Below are 25,418 nucleotides of genomic sequence, written 5' to 3' on the forward strand. Positions count from 1 at the left end.
AGAACTACGTTTCCCATCGGGCATCGGGGCGACGCTCCCAGAGGCTCGGGCTTCTTCTACCTGTATTAGAAGCCGCGTGCGGCTGGATTGTTGCAGCCGATATTCCGCCGAGTCGCCGCGATGCCGAAAGCTAAAGGGAAGAGCCGGCGGCAAAAGTACAACTATAATGTCGACCGAAAGAAGCAGAACAGGGCTTTCCGCAAGCGCGCGGCGCCCCGTATAAAATGGTGAGTGGCCGGGAATTGGGGTGAAGTGGAGGCTTAGGGGAGAGAGGGCGGCAGAGAGAGAGGGAGGGAGGAGCGGGGCTCCTCTGGCCGACCAACCTTCGCGTCTTAGCCGGGTGGGAATGGGGCATGTCGGATCTCAGTCAGGGCTCACTCACCCAGGACCGGCCCAAGGCATTTTGGCACCTGAGGTGAACCACAAAATGTTGTGCCCTCTCGGAGGCCCTGCAGAGCCGGATGCCAAAGGAAGAAAAATAGAATTGTAGAATTGGAAGGGACTCCAAGGGTTATCTGGTCCAACCCCTTCAATGCAGGAACTGGCCATCTCTAGGAGCACAGCAGAACCTGCTGGCTTCTGCACTGCCACCTTTTTTTTCAGCCTTAGCCAGTCACCGAAGTTAAAGTTGATAAAAGTACAACCCTCCATTTGTTTCATTTTTGCCGTTACTGGCGAGAAAGGCTGTTCTGTAATCCCTTCTACAGTGCCATGCAGGGCATAGCCTAAGGGTACATGATGCATCTGTTTGGCTGAAGCTAAGCAGGTCTCATCAGCATCAGGATGGGTGACCACCTGAGAATCCTGTGAATCTTGAACACCAAGAGGGAAGAAAGGTGGAATATAAACCAACCAACCAACGAAATACAGTACAAATAAATAAATGCTGTATGGTGTTTTCTACATATCCTGCCCATGGAAGACAGAATGTTTTTCTGTCATTCGTAATGCTTGGGAGCAATTCTGGAGGGTATTGATTACACCAGATCAAGTACCGTACTGAATTGCCACTGGGCAAAGTTAATGGTACCATAGTTCAAAGACCCTTCCCAAGCTAGACCTATCAGTAAATCAGAATTAAAAGTACTCCTGTGGAACCATGCGGTAGTAGACACCTTAAATGTAGCAGCATTCTACCTACTTTCCATGTGTTGAAAGACTGCAGGCATTCCAGGAAAACAAACAGGCTTTTAAAATTAATGAAATCAGGCAGAACTGTCTAGAGTAGACAAATGTGGCTAATATTAGTTAGTTGTGTGGCCATTCTTATCAGAGGGGGAAGAACCCCTTCAAGAATGCATAATATTAATGTATGATTCTTTCCTCCTCTCAACCCCCATCTCTGTCCAGTACCCAAATCCGACATGCCTGGGATAGGACCAAAACTGTAAAGCAGAACCTTGCAGAAATGGGCCTGGCTGTTGATCCAAACAAGGCTATACCTATTCCGAAAACAATGCAACAGGTGAGTAGTGATATGTAGGTAAAGTTTCCAGGTTGGGAATTCAGCCAAAACTGGGTTATCTACCAGTTTATAGGTGATGGATGCAGTCCTAGCAAGACAATATGTACAAAGTGGCAGCTGCAGAAATAGCTGGGGAAATTTCTGAGTAAGGAAATGCTATATCTAAGACACAAGGTCTCATGTGGTGTTTGGCTAGACACAAGGTATGCATGAAAGCAGTTGCTAAAATGTTATTTCAAACCTGTTTGTGAGAACGTAAAAAGGTAGTATTTCAAACTCATTTACGCTTTCCCACTTCACCCTTCATACTAGATACAACGGTCAAAATGATACAAAACTTTCTGAGTCAGGGAAACCAAGGGCAAAAAAGTTTGTTTGTTTGCTTGCTTGTTGCATTTATATCTTGCCTTCTTCTCCAGTGAGCTCAAGGTGGCACATATGGTTCTCCTCCTCCTCATTTAATCCACACAACAACCGTATGAGGAAGTTAGGCTGTGAGGTGGCGATTGACCCAAGGTTACCCAGTGAGCTTTGTGGCCAGGTGGGGGTTTGAACCCTGGTCTCCCAGGTCCTAGGCTGATACTCTAACCACTACACCACAGAGGTTGTATCATTAGAAGTCCTTTGAAACCACCAATGGGTGCTGCATAGATATTTTTTATCTATGTCATTTTAAATTGTTATTGATGTTGTATTTTTAGTTTTAGATTTTATGATTTATGTGGAAATTGTTTTCCATTTGGTTTTGCATCTTTTGATGTGTTTTATTTATTGTTTATGACTTTTGTTATGTCGGTAATTATGTAAATCTTGGCATGTTGTAAGCCGCCTTGAGCACAGTTTCAGCTATGGAAAGGTGGCATACAAATAAAATGATGGTGATGATGATGGTCAGAAGCACAAATGGTCAGATGGAGAGTTTGGTGAATTCCAAACCTTGGGATGTTTCCATGGTATTTCTGCTGATCTAGTAAAAATCTCCATCTTTCTGTGGCGCCCTTGACGAGGGATATATTTGACACCCCACGAGAGGTGGTGCACTCTCTTTCCTTGGAGGTTTTTAAGCAGAGATTGGATGGCCATCTGTCATGGATGCTTTAGCTGAGATTTCTGCATTGCAGGGGGTTGGGCTAGATGATCCTCAGGTACCTTCCAACTCTAAGATTCTATGATCCCAACGTTCCTTGGTGCATAAATTGTGTGGGTTTGTGACAGTACTGCAGAATGACTTTCCTAATGATAACTTATTCTAGGGATGCTACCAAAATTTGAGTTACCTAGTAGTCTGAAATGACTGCATTGGTGAAGTACCATTGCATCATGTTTGCCTTAAGTGTTATCGCATTTGCCCTTTTGTGAAAGACAAATCTAGTGAAACTTTGTTATTCGGGTGCTTTTATCTTCTCCAGTTAATATTAATGAGAATGATGAAATTAGGAAAACAAATGGGGTGGTTGGGAATCCTTTTAAGTCCTTAAGGAAAGATGAAAACATGCCAGCTAAGGAATTTATAGAGTTAGGTAGCATTTTAGAGCATACAAAGCAATGCATAATAAATGTATTTGTATATAACATGATCTACCATGTCTTTTAAAATGCAGATGCTGAAAATGGAAGTGGATGGACAAGAAGCAAATGTGAAAACTGTGCGGAAGCCATATGTACTAAATGGTTGGTAATAGCTTCATATTGGCAATGAATATGTTGGCCTGATGTCTCATAGTGAAACCTTTTACCTGAACTGTTGTAACTCTAAATCATGAGAGCAACCATTTATCCTATTCAAATTAAGTGCAGTATTCTGGAGTGTATCAGCTCTCGTTGTCAGGGAAACACTGGTGATATCATGCATAGTCTTTTGCTGTTGTGTGTGGTTTTTATATCTTGGAGGCCACTTCTGTCTGAACCAACCCCCTGCTCCCATCCTCTGTTAGACCCCAAAGGCTGGCCGGCCACAAAAGGATCACATCGCATGGCGAACTGCTGGTTTGCAAGAGGAAACCTGGGTGACCTCAGTGATCCTACTAGTTGAATCTAGCTGTATTTATTCTGCTTGAAAAAGGCCACAGAGGGTGCCAAAACACTTCCCTCGTCTTCACTACCTTTTCTTTTTAACACTTAAAGAGTTGGAATCTGAGGCCAGCCTTCCAGAGAAGAAGTCAGAGACGCTCTCCCGAGATCTTATTGACTATGTCCAGCACATGATCCGGAGCCATGGTGAAAACTACAAGGTAGGCACTCTTTGTTCTAGAAGCTCCACAGTGAATGGTTGAAGCTGCTACCATTAGAATGTCCAATTTTCAGTATTTCCTGGTTTCTCTGTTTTTTAAAATACAAAAACTGCTGAGCACACTCAATTCCCTGTTTGCTTCCTCTTTTCATCCATAGTGCTTTCCTGTACCCTGAGCTGAACTCAGCCTACATTTTCTGACTGCACTCCTGTGGTTGTAATTTTCCATTTGCTTTGTGCACAGCTACTTGTTGACTCTTGGTGTACAGTTTACTGCTTGCTTTCTGGGTGTGGGAGGCCTCCTTAAGGCTGAGGTAGCTCATTACAACTTTACTCTTCGCCTCCTAGGCTATGGCACGTGATGAGAAGAACTATTACCAGGATACACCAAAGCAAATAAAGAGGAAAATCAATGTATATAAACGCTTCTACCCTGAGGAATACCAGACCTTTGTTGCCTCTCTGCAGCCAGAGAAGATGGAACAGCAATGATTTTACTCACCAAAGAAATGGGCAGAAGCAGCTGCACCTATATTAATTCAGATGCTACTTTGCCCTCAAGTGACTTCTGGTCAGGGACTGAAATGTTGGATTATCTATCATTGTGTCCTTTGAAGAGAGAAGATGGGAAGGTGTTTATGTAGATGGGACTTTGTCTGACCTCTAATTGTTGGAGAGCCCTTGCTGCATTCTGCTTGCACCATCTTAGCTTTGGGATAGATCCTAATTGAAATAAACTTCTTTCCCAAGCCCCGAGTCAGTAACAAAGCACAGCCAAAGGATGTTCCCTATTCTTGCGCTGTGAGTGACAAGCAGCTTTGCCAAACCACCTGGAGAATAGGTGGGGAAGACTGTTCTAAGGAAATTTTGGTACATCATCCAGCTATGGAAACAAAAAGTTGCGGTAAACCAATGTAATCAAAAGTCAGTATGTTTTCAAGCATTCTTTTATGAAGAGTAAAATATTTCCCTTTATTTAAAAAAAAGAAGAAGTTTCTTTGAAAAATTGGTCTCTTACTATGGAAAGGTGTCTCAGTTTCTTGACTTTTTGCAGCTGTAATATTTTAAGTCCTATTTGTATGTATCAGCAGGTCCACCCGTGAGATGACATTATACAAGTACAAAGGAAAGCTGACCTTGGGAAGGCTCCTATGAAAATACACACACACACACACACAGAGAGAGAGAGAGAGAGAGAGAGAGAGAGAGAGAGAGAGAGAGAGAGACCCCTTAACTGTAATTATGTACATGTATTGGCAGTGGCCTTAACACTCCTTGAGTTCTGCCTTTCTTAACAGCAATAACACATGACGCTGCTGGCCTTGTGATATCTCTAGTTGCATAGAAAACACAACCATATCCCTTACAGCTGAGACAAACCACTCAAGGTTTATTTGATACAGTGGGGGGGGGGGAGGCCCATAGTGTAAACAGTTGGTCACCAATTATCCATTTCATACAGGCAAGAGGAACTTAGGGCTAGGAGCCACAGGCACAAACAAAGCTTCCCATAATCTTTGATGGGACAGGAGAGGTGATCAGGTTTTGCAAAAGGAGTGTAGCCCAAGCTCAGGCAGTACTGCTGTTTTCCGGCTATGAGGAAAGGGAACAGGGAGTTGGCATGTGTACTGTTTGAGAAAGAGCACACAAGGGTTGGGTTAACTCTGCTTGTAAACACAAGGTCCCTCTGCAGGACTGCCTGGCTGAACATGTAAAACTATTCCTTTCTCTAGAGGTAAGATTGGCATTTTGTCTGAGACCAACTTCTTCCACATCACGGGCAGCCCAAACTCTGAGGCCGGCCCTTGGCATGTCCCAGCCACCACTATCTGACTGTATAGTTTCCAGTTGAGGAGGAATATGGATTATATAGGAATGAGTCCTGAGCCAGGTGACTTGAGATCAAACATAGCACCAAACTGAGAAAGGGATTTGCAGCTTCATTAGCCCTGGGCACAGCAATTCATATTAGGTACCTCAAATTTCCCAGTTCCTTCTGCAGCCTTTCACTGAAATTCACAACTCTTTCTTTCTTCAGAAAGAGATTAAGGGTAGTAATTCACTGGGGGCTAACTTGACTTTGGAAGTTGAGCAAGGACACTTGGAGCAAGGAGCTAGTGCCTCAGAAGCACAATTGGTCCAACATGCTTAGGCTAAGGAAGTGGCTGTAATTCAAGGGCATCTAGTATATTGGAGAGGGATCAGTTAAGCCATCAAGTTGCTTATCAGGTATGATAGATTTTATTGCACTAATAAGTAGCATTTAAAGCCCTAACAGCCATCAGGGACACCTCAACAGAATAGCTGCTTGCACATGCTCTGCTGAGATGCCCCTTTAACACCCACTCTCAGACTAGCCCTCATGGCAGTTTGAGACGGTACATCCTGTTCCCCACTAATTGCAGTGAGGCTTTAATAGTATTTCATAGGGGCACAGTCAATCCCCAGCTTCCCAAAAGGGCAGTGAGGGATGAGGTATTCCAGCCTGCGCAGGGCAGACTTTTCCTATAGACCTGCTGTGTCGAGTCTTGCAAGACAAAGTGATAGTTCTTAGTGCAAGTATTGACAGTGCCATTCCCTAGGACTTTCAGCAGCCGATGCCAGCAGCCACCCCCAAGACTACTGTATTATCACCATGGTCAGTATATTTTGCCCCTGTTTTAGCCAAGGTCTCAATGGTTATATTGACGGTAAGGCTTCTTTCCAGAAGGGGGTTTAGTAAACACCTAAAAAATTCTTTTGAGGACCTGGAAAGCCTGTATCTCTGAGGATAAGATCTCAAGAAGCTAAGAGGAATGATGGCACAGTTGGCTCCATCTGGCTTGAATATCCTGGAGATGTTGAAGAACCTTCAGACCTGAGCCAGGAGTTTGAGCAGCAGGTTCTTCAGGTGGAGAACACTGTTTGTGGTGGTCAGGCCAGCATCAGTAGCACTTGTGGGCAGGAGAAAGAATTCCCTTTGACGTTTCAGGGTGTTCAATGCCAGCTCTTCGTGCAATTCTGCCACACTCCGCGCATCACTCTTGTCCTAGGGTGGATACAGATCACAGGTTGAACAAATGACACCCCTTCCCCACCCGTCCTTAAGAGAACTGTGTTTAAGCACACCTTTAAATCTACTTTCACTCGTTCTCAGACAAGGATCCGTGTGAAAAGGAGAGCTGGGAAGGAGACAGTTATACTTGACATTAAATGCTGATGACGACACCATAAGCTATCCAATATACTTAGTCATGTCAGTACAAGCAAATGATATACAGAAGATGTCAAGCGCACAGACAAGATCTACATTGCAGGGGGTTGGACTAGATGGCTCTTGGGGGTCCCTTCCATCTCTGCACGTCCAGGGTTCCATCTCCAGATCAGTGGTGAGGAACTAGGCTGAAGGTGGCCCTCCGGGCATCTCCATCTGGCCCTTGGAACTCTTCCCCAGGACACATCTCTCACCAGCCCTGCTCTGCACCTTCCTTGTGTGCATTTGCCTGGCTAGAATGTTATCATTGGACTGTGATAACACCTCTTGCTTGCCTGGCTGGAGGATGGAGAGATGTGTGTGTAAACATAAACACTGCTAACCTTTGTGTGGCCTACTATACAAAAGATAACTTCTGCATTGCTTACTATATATCCGTTAACATGGCCAGTTTTGCCTCTGGCCCCACTCCACTCAAGCACACAGAGAGAGACACAAAGACCCAACTTTCCCTTGCGGCAGGCAGGTCTGGAGAGATGGAATGACTCCTCCCCTCTAGAGATGGTGTTGCAAGCTGAGGATCCTACTTGTCTCCAGCAGGAGGAGTCATCCCTATCAGGAATGGTGTCCTGCTCCATCTGGTAAAATGTTCCTCTGCCTTGCTCTAGTCTAGACTCAGTCTTTCTCAACTTTGGATTCCCAGAAGTTGTTGGACTACAACTCCCATCATTTCTAACCAGAATGGCCAGTGGTCAGGGATGATGGGAGTTGTAGTCCAAGAACATCTGTGGGCCCTAGGTTGAGAAAGGCTTCTGTAGATAGTCCCAGGTGAAAGAAGAGGCCCACCTGTTTGTTAGCGAGAACTATCAGAGGCAACTGAGGGTCCTCTGCTAGCAGGCCATGGAGCTCCTGTCGGGCAGTGTGGAGGCGCAGGCCGTCTGCAGAGTCCACTACAAACACTAGGACATGGGCTTTGCTGAGGTAGTGGTTCCAGTACGAACGTAGATTCTGGCTGCCACCAACTGAGACACAAAAAGGACCAAAAATAAAAACCATACATATTGAGTATATGGGATGTTTTCGGCACCCATCCACTGCCAAAGAAAAGAGGTGCATGGAACACTCAGTTCTGTTTTAGGCACATAGAGCTTCTAGTAAAACCCTCCCCCCAAAAGTATTTGTGATGCAATGGCACAGAGAATTCCTTGCACATTTCTCTCACAGCAATGATACAAGGCCACTTACAAAGTTCTCCCACTGTCCCAGACTGCCTTGCTTCCAGGAGGCTATGGTAGGACTTACCTTCCAGGAGGTCCATCTGGAGCCCATTGGCCTGTAGTTGTGCTGAGTTGAAGCCCTGAGTGGGTGCTATGTGCATCTTGGCTTCTGTGCTGCAGATATAGTGGATAATGCTGCTTTTTCCAGCCCCATCCAAACCAAGGACCAAAACCTGATACTCACAGGAAGGTGGCTGAAAAGAGAAGAAAAGCTTCGAGGCACAGCAGTAGAACAGCTGCAGGAGGGCCTTTCATGACTGGCAGCCTCACCTGTGGCTATTTGCCAAGTCTGCAAAACCAGACATCATGTTTGGGTTGTGTGTAAAGCTGTTATTGTTAGGCTGTCGGGGAAGGTCACTTAGAGATGAAAGAGATGGATAGCCTTGCACTGTTAGATGCAGTTGCAACAAATGTTCTTAGATTAAGCATCCAAACAAGGAAGATACCAGCCAAATTGAAGATCAAGCTATTTTGTGTACTATACACAAACCTATGTAACCTATGGAGCAAAAGTTCTTAGATTAAGCATCCAAAAACAATATACTTGATCCTGATTCTGTCTTCTAAAGCACTAGCTACCTCTCCCAGTTTGATGTCAACAGCAAATTTGATGAGCATCCCCTCAAATCCTTCATCCAAGTTGTTTATAAAGACCATTGGCCCAGGACAGATCCCTGCAGTCGGTCCCCCATTTATCACTTTTTTCCAGGATGACAAAGAACCATTAACGAGTACTCTTTGAGTTGAGTCAGCTAACCATCTACAAATCCACCCAACAATTACTCCATCTAGTCCACATTTTACCAGCTTCCTTGCAAGAATAGGGGGAGGGGGGCTTTGTCAAAGTCTGAAGCACTATTTCCGCAGCATTCCCCTGATCCACCAAGCTTGTACCTCTATCCTCTATGAAAAATGAAATGAAATTCTTCTGGCATGACCTGTTTTTGAGAAACTCATGCGGGGTCTTAGGAATCACGGCATCCTTTTCCAAGTGCTTATGGACAGGACTGTTGAATTTTCTGTTCTAGGACCTTTCCTGAAATCACGACCCCATCTGCCACATCTGACCTGTTCCCCTAAGACAAAGGACTGATGTGGATGGATCCAAACATATTCCTTCCTTTTAGCAACTGAGCTGCAATTGTCCCGGGGGAGGCTGACAGAGTAGCACTGGCCTTGAGTATAGGGCGCTGCCAGCCTCCACCCATCTTACCTCCTCGCCTCCGGGTGCGTTGCGCCCCAGTTCCGCTTCCAGCTGCTGCTCCCAGCGCCCCCTCCAGCCGATGCAGCTGTCGTTGACGTCTCGGAAGTAGATCTTCCAGGCGATGAAAAGGAGGGAGCCCAGGGCGGCCACCGCTGCGCCCAGCGCCAGGCTCAGGTGCCTGATGGCGCCAGCAGGAGCCATTGGCGAAGGAACCGGACTGAAACAACTTCCAATCAGGCGGAGAGGCAACTGCAACAACACCAGCAGCGCCTCACTCCCAATGAACCCGCACAGAAAAGTCCCCTGCAGCCTCCTGGGCTTGCCTTAAATCCGTATGCTTCCTTATTTCGCAAGTTAGCAACCTGGGTTGAAGAGGCTTGTGTACTAGCAAGTGCAGCGATCCACAGCAGATGCGCTCAGCTGACCAACAACAGCCTCTGTGCGTGCGCGCGCGCTGCTGACTCAGTCTAAGCAGCCAGAGAATTTCCCGGCCGGTGGCAGCATCAGCCCCAGCAAACTGCGGACGGAGTCCGGCTGACGTCACTCTCGGCCTTAAAGGGGACTTGCTCTGTCTCTCCACCTAGTAAGATTCCCCGGGAGCGGGCGGTGGGTGACAGAGAAAGAGAAAATGCATTGCTGAGCGTAATATTGCCTTACACCAAGGCCGAATTCTCACTATTGCTGGATTGAGACTGCCGTTATACCTGACCGCTGGTCATGCTGCCTGGGAATACAGTAATGGGAGCTGGGGTCCAATGACATCTGTAGGGCCACAAGTCCCCCTACCCATGTCCAGGGCTGGCCCACCCATGAGGCACGGTGAGGCAATTGCCTCTAGTGGCAGGATCCACAGGGGCAGCAGATCTGGATGTAGAGCTTTAATTCCACCTTGTTCTTGCGGTATAACTTCACTCACCTTTTCTTCCCTGGTGGGGAGGTGCCATTTTGTGGTTCACCCCAGAGGCCAAAATGTCTCAGACCAACCTTGCTCATGCCTCATACCAAGATGACAGGACATTTTGCATGCAGAATGTCCTGGGTTTCATCTTTGGCATCTCCAGGTAGAGCAAAGGGAGAAGAAGCTTGCCTGAAACCCTGAAGAGCTGCCTCTGGTCAGTGTAGACAGTACTAACCTAGATGGACCAAATGGTCTGAGGGTTTGTCCATGCCCAAGCAAAATGCAGATTGGAACTGGTCTGCCTCTGAGGCACTGCCATGAAAATCATGTTGGCGGCATCCTGTTCTCACAGTGGCCAAACAGATGCCTGGCACACAGGACCTGAACACAAGAGCATTCTCCCCTCCTGCGGTTTCCAGCAATCAGTATTCAGAGGCAAGTTGGATAAAGCTGGGCAGGTGTGATTTTTTAACTGTACTTAAAGACATGCCACAGTCTAGGACTCCTGCCCGAAAGAAGTATCAATTCTCAGGGCAAGTGGATCATAGGAATGGGTAAAAGTAATATCACATAGGGGTCCAGGGAGCAGGTAGACTGATGATTCTTATCTGGAAGCCCCGTGTTCCTGCTATGTATATGAAGCTAGTTAACTTTTGTAAACCACCTTGGGAGGGTTTGATATTGAAAGACAGCACATAACTGGACTGGTATTGTAGATAAATAAATATTGAAGGGGAGGGAAAACATCTGAAGGGGGGAACTTTCTTTTTTTGTAAATGTTTTATATTATTATTTCATTTTAAAATGTACATAAAACAAAGAGAACAATGATAACAAAAGACAAAAATTAAAAGATGAAAAAGAATTGGGGGGGATTTCTGAGGAACCATATTGTCTTGAGGGGAAGAGAGAAGAGAGAATAAAAGAGAAACAGCTCCTGCCCACAACAGCCAGGATAGGGACTTGATCTCAGACCCCTCTCTTCATTCCATTGTAACACTGCATTATTATTAGTGTTTTTTATTAAACTCTGAGCAGCCTCTGAGAAGTGTGTCATGATTCCTAAAGGTATATTTAATAAAGGAGTCATGGTACTGAATAACTATCCAGCCCATTGCGGAAGAAAAGCACCATTTATGTGGGAGGAATAAACTGCCATTTTCAGAATTATTTCCATCTCTCTTCTCTGACATATTTGCATTAAAAAATAAAAGCAACAGCATTATTTGCTGGAACTGCAGTGTCAAGCAGATACCTTGCCTAACAACAATCCTTTGATGATTCAGGACACTCAGTAAATTCTGACTTCCCCAAAGGTCACAAAACAATACTGCAATATGTGTGCAGTTTCCTTTGTTTTCTGTATGGGGTTATTCGGATGCAACCCAACCCTGCTTTCAAGGGCTTCTCTGCAGCTATAAGTGCTAAAGCTCAATGGAAAGTGGCTGTTGCCCTCTCCCCTGGCTCATGTACTCTAGACCAGTGTTTCCCAACCGGTGTTCCGCGGCACACTAGTGTGCCGTGAGACACCGGCTGGTGTGCCGTGGGAGGGAGGCGGGCGAGAGGCGGCGGCGAGAGGCGGCGGCGGCGAGGATCCGCGTCGAGCCGGGGCGGCTCCGCGGTGGTGGTGCCGAGCGGCGGGGCAGCGCGCGCAAAAGGGAGGAGCGCGAGACAGCGGAGGAGGAGGAGGCCGGCATGTCCGGGCAGCAGCAGCAACAGCAGCAGCAGCAACTCCCGGCGACGGCTCCTCCTCCGCCCGCTATCGCAGCCGCCGCCGCCTCAGCTGCCGCCGCCGCCTCAGCTGCCCTCGCTCTGCTGCCTCCTCCCACCCCGGCAAGGGGGAGGGAAAAAACGTTCACTTTTGTGCGTCCCTCCCGGCGTGACGCTGCGCGCTGACGTCATGGGGCGGGGCTTTAATGGTGGTGTGCCGCGAGATTTTTTTCCGGTAAGCAGGTGTGCCGTTGCCCAAAAACGTTTGGGAAACACTGCTCTAGACTATGGACCTTCTGAGTTATTTTCTCTTTATCCTGAAACCCTTTAAAGAAAATCTAAATGAGAAAGAGTTAAGATTGTTAGTATGCATAGTTACTGAATTGTCTTAAACTTGTTAAATTAGTACTCACCTTTTGCATCTGTTTTGTTTTACTTTTAATTTGTATTTTCAAAAAAAGGTTTGATAGATAGAGGCTACTAACCCTGAACATGTTCTACCTCCACTGTCAAAGGCAGTATGCTTTGGAATACAGGTTGAATATTAGTACCTTCATATGAAATCCTTGTGAGCCCTACACAAATGTTTGCAAGGTTCCAGTTTCACTCTTCTTCTAAAAACAACAACGTTACTTCTAAAGTTCCTACTTTTTTCTTTGTGCTGTACAGAGATTAAAAGACAAACCGGCCCCTTGCCTTCAAGCTCACAAACTAACAGACAACATACAAAAGGAAAACGTAATGGGGAGGGAAGAGGAAAACAAGAAGAAAGGCATAACTTATTGAAGTTATATAATTGTTCTGGACAGTTCCCCCCTCCCCTGCCTTTAAGTACACATGCATACCAGGGCTTGGCAAAAGTTGCCCCCTCCACATCTCACCAAACTTTCATTTGCTGCAAAGAGGTGTGTGGGTGTGCATGTGTCAGGGACTTTGGGGTGGGGGCAAATTACAGCCTTGAAATGTGGCTTCAAGGTCTGTCATTTGATTTGTAACTAAATTGCTTCTGTATTACAGGAATACACTGGCAATTCAGCAACGTTACGCAAAACTAGAGCACAAAATCACAATTCCCATCGTTTCATAACAGGCCTTCCAAGCATGACTAGCCTGGTGGAAAGGAGAGAACCAGCAGGACATGATTATATCTAGATATAAATACTATAGGAAGAACAGGGAAGACATACTGGAGTTGGTGTTGCTCTGGTTGTTAAAGAAAGCATCAAATTAGCAAGCCAGAAATCCCCAAAGGGGCAGATTCCTCAATAGCACTGTGGAAATTACAGGCTGGTTGGCTTAACGTCTGCCTTGGGGAAACTGGTGGGAGGTATTGTTCAAGATAAAACAACCAATCATATAGGTAAAAAAGGTAAAGGACCCCTGGGTGGTTAAGTCTAGTCAAAGGCGACTATGGGGTTGCGGCACTCATCTCGCTTTCAGGCCGAGGGAGTCGGCGTTTGTCCACAGACAGCTTTCCGGATCATGTGGCCAGCATGACTAAACCACGTTTAGTGCAACGGAACACCATGACCGGTCATCTAGAACAAGCTGTGCTGAAGCAGAGTCAGCATGAGTTCTGCAAGAGTAAGGCCTGTTTTATTAACCTACAGTGGTACCTTGGGTTACATACGCTTCAGGTTACATACACTTCAGGTTACAGACTCCACTAACCCAGAAATAGTACTTCGGATTAAGAACTTTACTTCAGGATGAGAACAGAAATCGTGCTCTGGCAGCGCAGCAGGAGGCACCATTAGCTAAAGTGGTGCTTCAGGTTAAGAACAGTTTCAGGTTAAGAATGGACGTCCAGAACGAATTAAGTACTTAACCTGAGGTACCACTGTATTAGTTATTTGAGAGTGTCAACAACCATATAGACAGAGGTGATCCAGTTGACACAGTGTGCTTGGATATTCACAAAGCTTTTGACTGCTTAGTAAGCAGATACAGGACACGTATTATTGATTAGGAATTGATTACATAACAGAATGCAGAAACTAGGAGTAAATAGATAGTTGTCTTGATGGAGGGATGTAGAAAGTGGAGTCCCCCAAGGATCAGTATTGGGACTTGTGCTTTTTAACTTTTTTTTTTAAAAGATCTAGAGTTAGGTGTGAGCAGTGAGGTGGACAAGTTTGCTGATGATACTCAGTTGTTCAGTCATTAAAACAAAGGATTGCAAAAAGCTTCCAAAGGACATCTTCAAACTGTGTGAATGGGTGGTAAAATGGCAAGGGCAATTCAATGTAAATAAGTGTGAACTCATGCATGCTGGGGCCCCAAATCCTATTTAACCTATACACTTATGGAGTCAGAACTGGTGATGACTAACCAGGAAAGAGTGAACAACTCAATGAAGAAGCTGACACAGTGTGTGGCAGCAGTGAAAAAAAAGAAAAGAAAAAAGAAAATATCATGGTAGGGATAATTAGGAAAGGAATTGAAAATAAAACTGCCGATACAAGTACAAATCTATGGTGCAACTGCCCCTGGAACACTGTGTACAGCTCTGATTGCCTCACCTTAAAAAGGTTATTTTCGAGCTGGAAAGGTTTCAGAAAGGTGGAACCACAATGATCCGAGGGATGGAGCAATACCCTTATGAGAAAAGGCTGCTGCATTTGGGGCTTTTTAGAGGTGACATGATAGAAAGATACAGTGCCTTTTTCTGGGGGGACACAGGGGTACACATACCCCAGACATTTAAGTTTGGCCTCATTGAGGGGCAGTATTGCAATATGAGTAGGAAAATGAGAGTTCCCCTAAACATTTTCTTTTTAGAAAAAAGCACTAGAAAGATATACAATTATGCATGGATAAAACGAGCCATTTTTCTCCATCTCTAGTAACACTAGAACTCGTGGACATACAATGTAGCTGAATGTTGGAAGATTCAGGACAAAAGAATGTACTTTTTCTTCACACAGCAGCACAAACTATGGAACTCGCTCCCACAGCAGGCACTGATGACAACCGACGTGGACGTCTTTAAAAGAGGATTAGAAAGATTCATAGAGAACAAGGCCACTGCATATCAATGCCTGCAGCACCCCTGCGCTCTGCCCGTCTCCGTTGCCGGAGCCCGTACACTTCTGAATACCAACGGCTAAGTTCCCTCAGCATTCGCCTCTCAAACGCCGCGAGCTTGAACTCTCGCGAGATCGTTAAGCTTATATATTGCGCTCCCTCCGCCGGCGTCCTTTAAGTTGCATGTCGTCAGCCGCGTCGCTGCTGATGTGGGTTGGTCTGGCTTGAGCTCTTCCTCCCGGCTCGGGCTGCGCCATGGCGCCTCCGGATCTCGTTGACCGGCGCCTGCTCGCGGGCGGCCTCCTCCGCCTCCTGCTCTCGTCCGACTCGTGGGCGCAGCGGGCCTGTTAGTACCGGGGGGACCCAGTCCGGGGGCTGCGGGCGGCCCAGGAAGAGGAGGAGGTAAGGGAAAGAGGCGGGCGGGAGGGCAGGCAGGCAGGCAAAGCAGCCGAGCGCGGCCTTGTTGTTTACGGCGCGTAGTGGGCGGGATAGGCCGGTCGCGGAACCGCCGCAGACCATCAGGAGGAGGCTGGGCTCGGGGATGAAAGGCTCCGGCGGAATTTATTTTGCGCGACACCTTCCCAGACATCTGCTTGGAAGATACCTGAACTCTCCCCCCCCCGGGACAGGGCGGGACGGGGACGGAAGATGCTGCTTGTGGTGAAATCTGAGGCAACCGCCTCTTTTTCTTAGGGTGCCATCCTAAAAACACTTACTTGGGAGCAAGGCCTATTGCAGGCTCCGTGAGACTTGCTCTCGAGTAAACATGCAAAAATATATTAAACGCGCTTTTAATCTCACTGCATTCGTTTTGTAAACTAACGCCTCGCCTTTCCCTGTCTGTGTTCAGCCTAACTATGCATGTCTACTCGGAAGCAAGCTAAATACTAATACTAATTTATTGTTTATACCCCGCCCATCTGGCTGGGTTTCCCCAGCCACTTTGGGCGGCTCCCAACAGAATATTAGAAACACGATAAAACGTCAAACATTAAAAACTTTCCTCAACATTGAGTTCAAAAGGGCTTACTCCCTGGAAAGCGAGTATAGGGTTGTAGCCTAAGCTATGAGACGGACCTGTTGCCTACACTTGTCGGTGGTGTGCCTCCCTCCCTTACACACTTGCTTAGGGAATGATTGTTAGTGGACTAAACCTTTTGAGCCTACAGCAAAACTTATTTTCCTTGCATGTTGATGGTTGTTCAAAGTGATTCAGAATGTGTAAAGTGCCTCAACCGTTAGATGTTGTATGCAGTTAGTATGTTAAAAGTAGCCAATGCCGCTAGCCCTTTCATCCTCTCTCATTGGAGGAGGAAGAGAATAGGCTCACTTGGATTTAAACCACTTCCTTGGCTGCAAGAAGTAGCAATTTTGCTGGACAAGACTTAAGGGGCCATTTGGACTTGGTGCCTCTTGAAGCTGCATTTACAGCATCTGCCTTCTGTTAATTGCAACCATATGGGAGAATATGCTGGCATGAGCTAGTGGGTGTTTGTATGGCTGCTTTCCAGGTCAGCAGTTTCTGCAGTTGGAAGAAGAGTAAAATGCTTAGAACTGGCCAACAGATGATGGTTAGAAAAATTAATGTAAATTACATTGTGGCATCTTATTTATATCTCACCCACTCTGATAACATTACTGCTATGGAGGCTGTATCTATGGCAAGTCTGCATTTCCCTCATGGAAATACCTACCTCTCCTGAGTTATTTGATGCTTACCTTTGATTGTCTGGGTAAATCACCAGAATGCCTTTTGAGACCATTGTATTGTATTAATTCAAAGGTAAACTACCACTGTTGATTGCTTTATATTGTGCTGGAAAACTTCCCATTACCTTGAAACCAGGTGCCATTGTAGATTACATAGATGTTGATTGAGATGTGGAGTGTTCTTTGACCCTGTGGTGTTGCCACTGCAGTAGGAAGGTCCACAGTTTGAATCCCATTGTTTGAAATCATGCTAGTGCAAGTAGATAGATGGGTACCACTTCAGTGGGAAGGTAAACAGCATTTCCATGTGCTCTGGCTTCCGTCAGGGTATTCTGTTGTTCCAGAAGCAGTTTAGTTGTGCTGGTCACATGACCCGGAAAGCTGTCTGTGAACAAATACCGTCTCCCTCAGCTTGAAGTGAGATGAGCGCAGCACCCCATAGTCAACTTTGACTGGACTTAATTTATTTACTACTGCAGTCCAAGTATGCTAATTTATAACTTCATATTTATATTTTATATTTTTGCAAGTACTTGGCAGTCCAACTGAGTGAAGGTTTCTTTGGTGTGGTTGATGTACATAGCGTCTAGTTGAGACCACTTCAAATGTTAGAGAATTCCCACATACAATTGTAGAGTTGGAAGGATCATCTAGTCCAGGGGTGGCCAACTCCCAAGAGACTGCGATCTACTCAGAGTTAAAAACTGGCAGTGATCTGCCCCCTTTTTTGGGGTTCAGGTCAAAGTTGTTGAGCTTTTATACGGAGGAGGCCCGTTTTTTAAGAGATTCAGGTCAAAGTTGTTGAGCTTTTTTTTTTTTTTTTTAGGGAGGAGGAAAGCACCGTTTTGTGGAGGTGCAGGGCTAAACTGTTGAGCTTTTTTAAGGGAAGCCAAAGTTGTTGAGCTTCTTTGAGGGGAGCCAGTGATCTACCTCAAGACATTCAGTGATCTACCGGTAGATCACGGTCTACCTGGATGTCCCTGATCTAGTTCAACTCCCTGCAATACAGAAATTCCGCTCACAGCTGTCTCTGGGTGGGCTCAAACCACCAACCTAATGGTTAACAGGTAGATGAGGCATTTGAGCGTTGTGCACTATTTTCTCCTTTATGAAGGTTGAAGTGGCTTTCTGTCAGTATTGAATTAGGTTATTATGAATACAATTTTACTGCAATTGTAGACTGTCTTACTTTAGTAAAGATTTATTGCTTCTGAATTTTTGTCAGTCTGTCTGCATGGAAGCTCGTGAGGATGGTTTGCTAGTTTCAGCATCAGCAACAGAATGGTCCTTTTTTGACATCTTTCTCTCATCATAAGTTGTGGTAAGCTCTATTAGTTTTTTTTCCTTATAAAAACTTTGATTACAATGATACGCAGGCTGATTAATTTAAAATGAGTTAGGTCATAATACCTTTTCATTGCTTCATTATTTAAATCATCAAAATAAATGTTAGACATCTTGCTAGCTTTATAAGCAAAGTAAAATATGTGGAGCTTCATTGACATACTCTAGTTTTATTATAAACCAGGATCCTTTGCTATGGTGTAACTTTTGCAGATGAAAGTACCCTCTGTTTTTATTAGGTAACAGCAATACTGTTCTGGATTTCCATATAGTGAAACACCTGGACTTGCAATCATGGCTTCAAGACGAACAGATGCTCCTGGTAAAACTCATTATCTAAGTAAATGTGTCGGGTGTAAAAGTGTCTAGTGGTAATTGTAACAAATATCATCAGGCGCTTTATTCAAATCTCCCAAGTCTATTTGTGTTGTCTTTATGAAGGTCTAGCTGTACCACACTAAATGCAGACACACATAAAGATCTGACTCTGCTCTAGAGAGAATTGTAATTGCGCTTCAACAATACATCTGTTGGTGACCTAGCATCTTATGGTTGCAGTTGTCAGTTTTCTTCCCTGCTAATGACCAACAACTGCTAACTAGATGATGATGAATTAATTACTAAATTGATGGAGTTCTCCCCTGAGATGAATTCTTCCATCTGTTCCTGGAAGTAGTTTTTCAGATTGCCTTCAGGATTATGTATTTCATGCTACCATTACTTGACTTTTAATTTGCTATTGAGTGAATTTATTGAAATCCGATGATTAGTGTGCCTATTTACCTGATTATGAGTGAAAAGGCTGTTTGCCATTAGTTTGGGAAGTCATCTCGGCAGGGATGGAAAATTCTTCAGATCCCTATGAAATCGAATGACCATCCTAAGTACCCAAACATTTTCTAGCCTGTTTTTTTTTTAGGTTGTGTTTTCTGGGGTTATTCTGTTTGAACATCTTTTAATGAAAAGTCGATTACCTTCCTGATCCTAGGTGTCTCATGTGGGAAAAGATTCTGAATAAATGCTTTAGTGCCAGGGCTTGGGTTTTAGTAATTCTGGACTAGATAAGTGCCTAAATTAATAGGCAGTAGACTTTTTTGAGTAACAGTGTTTCTAGGAGCCTTGACCTAAGAATTTCTAGCTCTAGTAGCACCTTTGGCTCTCTAATTATTGGTTGAAATGGATCAAGTGCATTGTTTTGATCAGTAGTGGTGAACCAGTGGCCAATGGGCTTCATCCAGTCCACTAAGTCTTCTCCAGTAGCCCCCAATTCCCTGACCCAGTGTGGTGCTGCCTTGAGATTGAGGGGGACATAGTACATTAATGGAATTTCATCCTCATAGTACTGGGCAGAGAGGTTGAAACTACCCTCACAGCTATTGTCAATTTCATTTTTCACCTTGCTTGCTTTTGTGTGTGTGTTCCCTGGTATGCATGTGGTGGCTTGTGCACAGGTGCTCTTGCTTGCCTGCTATAAGGTGGCCATGCCTACCTGTGGCATGTTGCCCTGACGGAGTTGGAATACGGTGATGTGGCCTTGGGCCTGAAAGAAAGTTAGTTACATCACAATGTTCTAAAATCCTGTGATACTGATGCTGGAAGATCATCTTAATGAAATAAGTGCTAATGTGATCTGTACTACTTGCTTGTATAAAGTTGACATTCTAAAAGTGCAGCCTACTGTGAAATTTTCATCTCTGTCCTTAGCTATTGAGCATGGTTCTGGAGGCTTTCTAGGAAAGATGTCCCAACCCATTGGAATGAACCGTCGGACATTCAGTTATGATGATGCCCTTGAGGATACAGCACCAATGACCCCTCCTCCTCCAAATATGTCCACCAATATCCTGTGGAAACAGCCAGTCGTCCCAGAACGCAAATATGAAAATATTTCCAAGGTATGCAGTCTCTAGAGTGGCTATAGAGGTGGTATGAGGTGTCCAGTAAATACCACTTTTAATGTCCCACTGAAGACGTAAATCAACCACTGAAATTAACTGTGCTGAGGGGCATCAAATTTGCATTGCTTTGCTCTTCTGGGTGTATGGGGTGTTAGGGGAGGTGTAGTACCTCTGGTGGGAGATGTAGTGTGCTCCTTCTGGGGTACTTTGTCCACCTTTGGTTCCCACGCAGCACTCAGCTCTCACCTGTGGCTCCTAGAAGTTATCAGCCACACCCCAGGAGACAGCTTTGACTGGCCGGCTAAACCAGGTGAGGGTAGCTGAGTGGTCTGAAACCCTCGTTGAGATAGGGACTTCCCCTGCATGTGAATACAGGCTCTGGCAGATTGAGCGGACAAGACCCATAGTGGGTCCAAGTGTCAAGAAGACAGTTTCTGCACGTGCTGTAGAGGGAAGTGAGGGGCAGGTGGGGCTCATCCACCTAGGAGAAGGAAAACCCTGATCCTAAACCTCTGCTGCCTTGCAGGATATCTTCAGGGAAGAAAAAGCTAAGGGGTAAATCCCACACAAAACCAGAACATAGTCCCTAAGATGGTTGGTTGGCACCTTGTACGCCGCCTCCTGGCAACTCCTGAAGCCAAGCTGGTAGCAAACGTATTGCTCTGCTTTCCTTTGGACCACTTCAGCAAGGCTGAGAGTAGGGTCTTGTTGACTGGGCAGCCAAGGACCTCCATACACATTGCCCAGGCTTGCACCCCTGAGAGGTCACTTCAGTGCTATTAACAGCAGCTTGGCTTCGCTCCAGAGCCACACTCCATTTCTCTCGAGTCAAGCAGATGCCAATAATACAAATGCTCTTCTGATACTTTTTATAGCAACAATTATTGAGGGAGAAACACTCATTTTCATTACAATGGCTGTAACTGGTCAGAACTGGTGAAATGTCTGACAAAAAGAGTGTAAGTGTCACAACGAAGAGCTGGTATGATTTAAAAAAAAACAACAACTATAGATTTTTACTAGGGTTAAATGGCTGTGGGTGGGTGGCAAGTAACAGATTGTGATCCTGGATTTACTTTTCAAAAGCAGGGAATAACCAGAAAGCCATAGTTGTTATCTTATGAGGAGAACTAGACTTGGGGTTTGGAGTTATCTTCTATGCAGGAGAGAATATTTTCACCTGTTTTCATGGACTACAGCGGACCTGGTTTTTGGTGAAAATAGGAGTGATCTCTAGCTTCATATAATGATATTTTGATTATCTGCTGGATGCAAGACCAAAGATTTCTAAATACTATACAGAATTAAAATGTTATAGATGAGAGGGTGGGAAAATGGCAAGAGCACCATGTTCAATCTGTACAGTTCAAGTAAGATTCCAGGACTCCTTCCCTTGAGGATCAGGAGTAGTGTGTGAGGTTCTCCTAAGGTAATTTTGCCCCTTTCTCCTCAAACTGTCCCTGGCTTCCTCTGCACAGGATGAGGAAGGGGAGACTAGCATGCATCCATCTGCCATTACCCCCTCATCTTCCACTGAGACTGTGAACAAGGTTCCTGTAGTGAAGGCCAAGGCCACCCACATCATCATGAATTCTCTCATTACAAGTAAGAGCTCTTGTGTTCCTCTAGTAGGCAAGTTACCCTGGAGATAAAATTTTGCAATATGGTTTATTTCTCATTACCATGTGGGTTATTTTAATTCTCTGTGATATAGTCCATTCAGAAAGGCCTTCAAAGAGATTGGATCCCCTAATGGAAAGGGTCAAACAAAATGCTGTAAGAATGAATTTGATGCTCTACCTCCATATTCTGATCCTCTTTAGTACCTAAATGCTAGCATGTAACCTAAGGGAAACAGCATGGAAATTTAATTCTTCTTAAGTCCTGCAGCACTTCATTATGTGTTTTGTGGTAGTGGGACTGTACTGCCAGCTCTTACTTGTTAGCTTGGCAAACTCATTCCATTTGTCCAGTCAGTGTATTAAAATGAATGGCTGTGGAAGATAATTTGTTGGCACTTATGTTTAATTGTAGCTGTTAAATCTTTTGGTAAAACTAAATACACACTTCCATTGAATTTACAGTGAATTAAACAACTTCATTAGGTTGCTAATGGTATATTTCCTCCTCCTACTAATGGGCAGATAACTGGCACATAGACAATATGCTTGAATCAGCATGCTTTGGATGTGGCATATATATTTCACCATTTTGAGTCTCTTGTAGTTTTTCTGTTTTGGAAGTCTAGTGATCACAGCAGAATGGAAGTCTAGTTCAGGTATATTACTTTCTTACAGTAAAGCAATGAAGGAAACTTCCTTTTATGTTTAAGAAATAATTCCTGGAAACATATTTTATTAATATTTAAAGATAGCCGTTACTATTGCATAATTTTTCTTTAAAAAAGCTACTAAAGGACAGGGTTGAGGTTTCTGCTCTGAATAACAGTAGATTGGAGGAAGGCATTCTGAAGGTGTTCCTCCTAAACCCTGGTGGCTTCTTTTTGGGGCCCAGCTTCTGATTATGTATGAATTTTTATGCTGCATTCATGAGAACATAACAAAAGCTGTCGCCGTAAAGGTTTAGAACAGGGATGAGGAACCTACCTGTGACTCAAGATAATGTGCTACTGCTTCCACCAGCTAGCCAATATGGCCAATAGACAGTAACAATATCTAACAGCACCTGCAGGGCCACATGTCCCCCATCCCTGGTTTAGAAAGTCTGGTTCTGGAACCCAAAAAATACAGTGAGCTCACTTGTAGGAAGAGCTCAGGGCAAAGGAAAACATTTCTGTATAACCAGGCCTTTAGCTGATTAAACAATCTATGGCCTTTTAAATGTGTTTGTGGGAAGGGGACTATTTATATTCTCCACCTTGTGATCTTTGGGTGAAGGGCTGTATACAAATTTAATAAACAAACAAAGCAATCCTAGATTGTTTTACTATACTGGTCTCTCTTTTTAACTTTAGTCCTGTCCTCCCCTTCCAATCTGCTGGAATGATGAAAGTTCCAGAACATTTTTTAACTGTGCTGTGTGTTGCTCTGGCGCTTTATAATAGATGGCTTAAAGAAATCTCTCCCTCCGTGCTTTATCATTTCTAATAACTATAAAGGCTATAGGATATTGGCTTTTAGAAATTTGTTGCAGGCCGTAGTGCTTGTGGCTTGTATGAATGTGTCATGTTGTCCGTTCTAGAACAAACTCAGGAGAGCATTCAACGCTTTGAGCAGCAGGCAGGGTTGAGAGATGCCGGATACACTCCCCACAAAGGCCTCACTGCAGAGGAGACTAAATACCATCGTGTGGCTGAGTCACTCCATGTAAGGTGTTGGGTCTCACTGTGCTTTAGTAGTGAATTCCTTAAATTGGTATTGGTTGTAAATTACTACTTTTCAGGACTAAGTGTGGAAAGTTTGCTAATAGGTGCCATTGGCACAATAGAATCAGGGATTTTTCCGGTTTGCATCCTGTTTCAGAGTTTGTGTTAAGAGAGCTTGAATCTAGTGCCAGTTAAATATAATTTATTGAGTTCTTGATCAGTACCAGTGAGGCATTGGCAGTGAAAGTAATTTATGTAAATTATTTATTTCCCTGCACCAAAAGCCTAACTTTCTGAGACTGAACATATAGAATTTATTATTACTGGGAAATGGGTGCTATGCCTTTGAAGCGGAATACAAAGTTCAGTAATAGAGGGTGATGACTTGAAAGATGGTATGTCTGAGAGGTAGCTGTAATCAAGGCAGAAATGTCTCCATACAGTCTTGCATGCAAGTCTCATTAATATGCTGCATCATACTTTTATTAAGCTTTACCAATGAAATAAACAAAATTAAACTGTGGCTGCTCGCTGTTCACTTGCTAGAATTGGAAAGCTTCCAACTGTACATCTTTACCCTTTCTAACAGAACCTAAAGATGCAAAGTGGAGAGATGGCAAAAGAAGATAAACAGGCCTCTTCCGCCCAGTCCACTCCAAGCAGCACTCCCCATTCCTCTCCCAAGCGCACATACAGGTACATTTCCCAAGAGGAAAACAAAGGGCACTTAACTATGTGTCTAAATTAATAGGAATCCTAGTTTCCTTTTGGGTTTTGCAAATCCTGTTTGTGGAATCTGTCCAATGCTTTTTTGCTGCATTTTTAAAGATACCCAGTCTTTCTGTTGTGGGTAGGTAATGTGGCTCACATAATTTTCTCCTGGATTTATCTTTTGATGTAAACCTATGTGGAGTGAGAATTGTTCAGTTGGGATTAAATGTTTGTGGTAGTCAGATACTACCATGGTCTGCCTATCCGGTTTCAGTTCTTAATTGATTTGTTCTCTTCAGGGGTTGGTTTAGTCAGGGGTCCTCCGCATCCATCACGGGTCCTGAGCTTGCTGCCATGGATTCCGGTGGTGGGGATGGCGATAAAGTACCGTCTGAAAAATGGAGCTTCTTTGGACCCAGAGCTCTTCAAAAACACACTGATTCAGGTATAGCAACATTTTAAGAAAACAGTCTTTATGTCTTCAAAAATATGTGTTCTTCCAAAAATACAGTCTTCAAAAATATGTGTTCATTTTACAAAAGACCGAAGTAGCAAGCTTTGGCTTTAAAGACTAAAGGAGAAATTAAACATCACACTGTGGTAATTGTTTTGTCAAGGCAAGCATTTTGGCTTGCCAGAAAGAACAATCCCCCCTCTCCTCCCCTTGCATACTATTCCAGGGCTTCTTCTGATGCCCCCCAGAGCCAATTTTGGGGTGTATGGGGAGAGGAGGGAAACCCCCATAGCACAAGTGCAGGAATTCTGCTGATGGTAGTCAGCTGATGTATTAGTTGAGCCCTGGTCTAACAAAGAGTTAAAATTATGAAGAGACTTAAAAGTAAATGGGAAAAATTCATTGTCAATTGGAATTGGGACTACAGAAGAGAGTGCATATATCAAGGTGTGGCATATAGTAAAATGTGTGTCCACAGCTTTCTGCAGTCTATGGCATAGAACTTGAATGCTGCATTCAAAGGTCGGAAAATCAAACTTTGGATTCAGTCTTGTACCCCCCCCCCCGCACATTATTGTGCTTTTGTAACAGCAGCGTTAATCCTAAATTTGTAGTTAATGTGGTTTTACTAACTGTTAACTACTAGTGTTTTGTTTTGCCTTCAGTCATATTTGATAGAGGAATGTCTGTTCCGTACTTTCTCAATAAGCAAAGATGCACTGCCTACTTATTTCTTTTAAGAAAAAATGTAGTGAATATTATCCTGACTCTTTAACCATCTGCATTGCTCCTTTAATGCTGATTTGCCAGAACTATTCCTGAATCTTCCAGTGACAATAAAATTCTGTTCAAGGCAAAGTTGCCATAGATTATGTGCAAAAAGCTTATCACAAGGGATACTTGAGTTGCAGTTTTAGGTATAGCTTCCACATATGACTGTCACTATAGGAATACACAAATATCTTTTGTTGA

At 44.4% G+C, this 25,418-nt stretch overlaps 3 protein-coding genes across 6 annotated transcripts in view; 2 read left to right on the forward strand and 1 right to left on the reverse strand.

Moving 5' to 3' along the window:
- The window catches only part of KIAA1191, a 282,731-nt gene that overhangs the window by 255,445 nt on the left and 1,868 nt on the right, over window positions 1-25,418 (forward strand). The window contains exons 1-8 of one of the 4 annotated variants that reach the window (XM_081184968.1): window positions 15,177-15,406; window positions 17,940-18,035; window positions 18,298-18,380; window positions 19,763-19,953; window positions 21,435-21,561; window positions 23,158-23,282; window positions 23,871-23,977; window positions 24,292-24,437. In XM_081184968.1, the coding sequence (XP_081041094.1) occupies window positions 18,353-18,380; window positions 19,763-19,953; window positions 21,435-21,561; window positions 23,158-23,282; window positions 23,871-23,977; window positions 24,292-24,437 (724 nt within the window). In that variant the 5' untranslated portion in view covers window positions 15,177-15,406; window positions 17,940-18,035; window positions 18,298-18,352. The other 3 variants (XM_081184969.1, XM_081184970.1, XM_081184967.1) reach the window with 3 other exon arrangements.
- NOP16 (NOP16 nucleolar protein) lies at window positions 21-4,721 on the forward strand. Its single transcript, XM_081184997.1, has 5 exons — window positions 21-227; window positions 1,351-1,465; window positions 3,067-3,136; window positions 3,590-3,696; window positions 4,044-4,721. Exons 1-5 carry the CDS (start codon window positions 121-123, stop codon window positions 4,185-4,187), a joined length of 543 nt encoding a protein of 180 aa, XP_081041123.1. The 5' UTR covers window positions 21-120; the 3' UTR covers window positions 4,188-4,721.
- On the reverse strand, window positions 5,066-11,734 carry ARL10 (ARF like GTPase 10). The gene is made up of 4 exons (XM_081184987.1): window positions 9,379-11,734; window positions 8,191-8,359; window positions 7,735-7,910; window positions 5,066-6,723 (listed from the first exon to the last, which is right to left on the reverse strand). The coding sequence occupies exons 1-4, from the start codon at window positions 9,568-9,570 to the stop codon at window positions 6,547-6,549; spliced, it is 714 nt and encodes a 237-aa protein (XP_081041113.1). The 5' UTR covers window positions 9,571-11,734; the 3' UTR covers window positions 5,066-6,546.

This window comes from Podarcis bocagei, assembly GCF_964188305.1.
Source record: "Podarcis bocagei genome assembly, chromosome: 2".
Taxonomy (NCBI): Eukaryota; Metazoa; Chordata; class Lepidosauria; order Squamata; family Lacertidae; genus Podarcis; species Podarcis bocagei.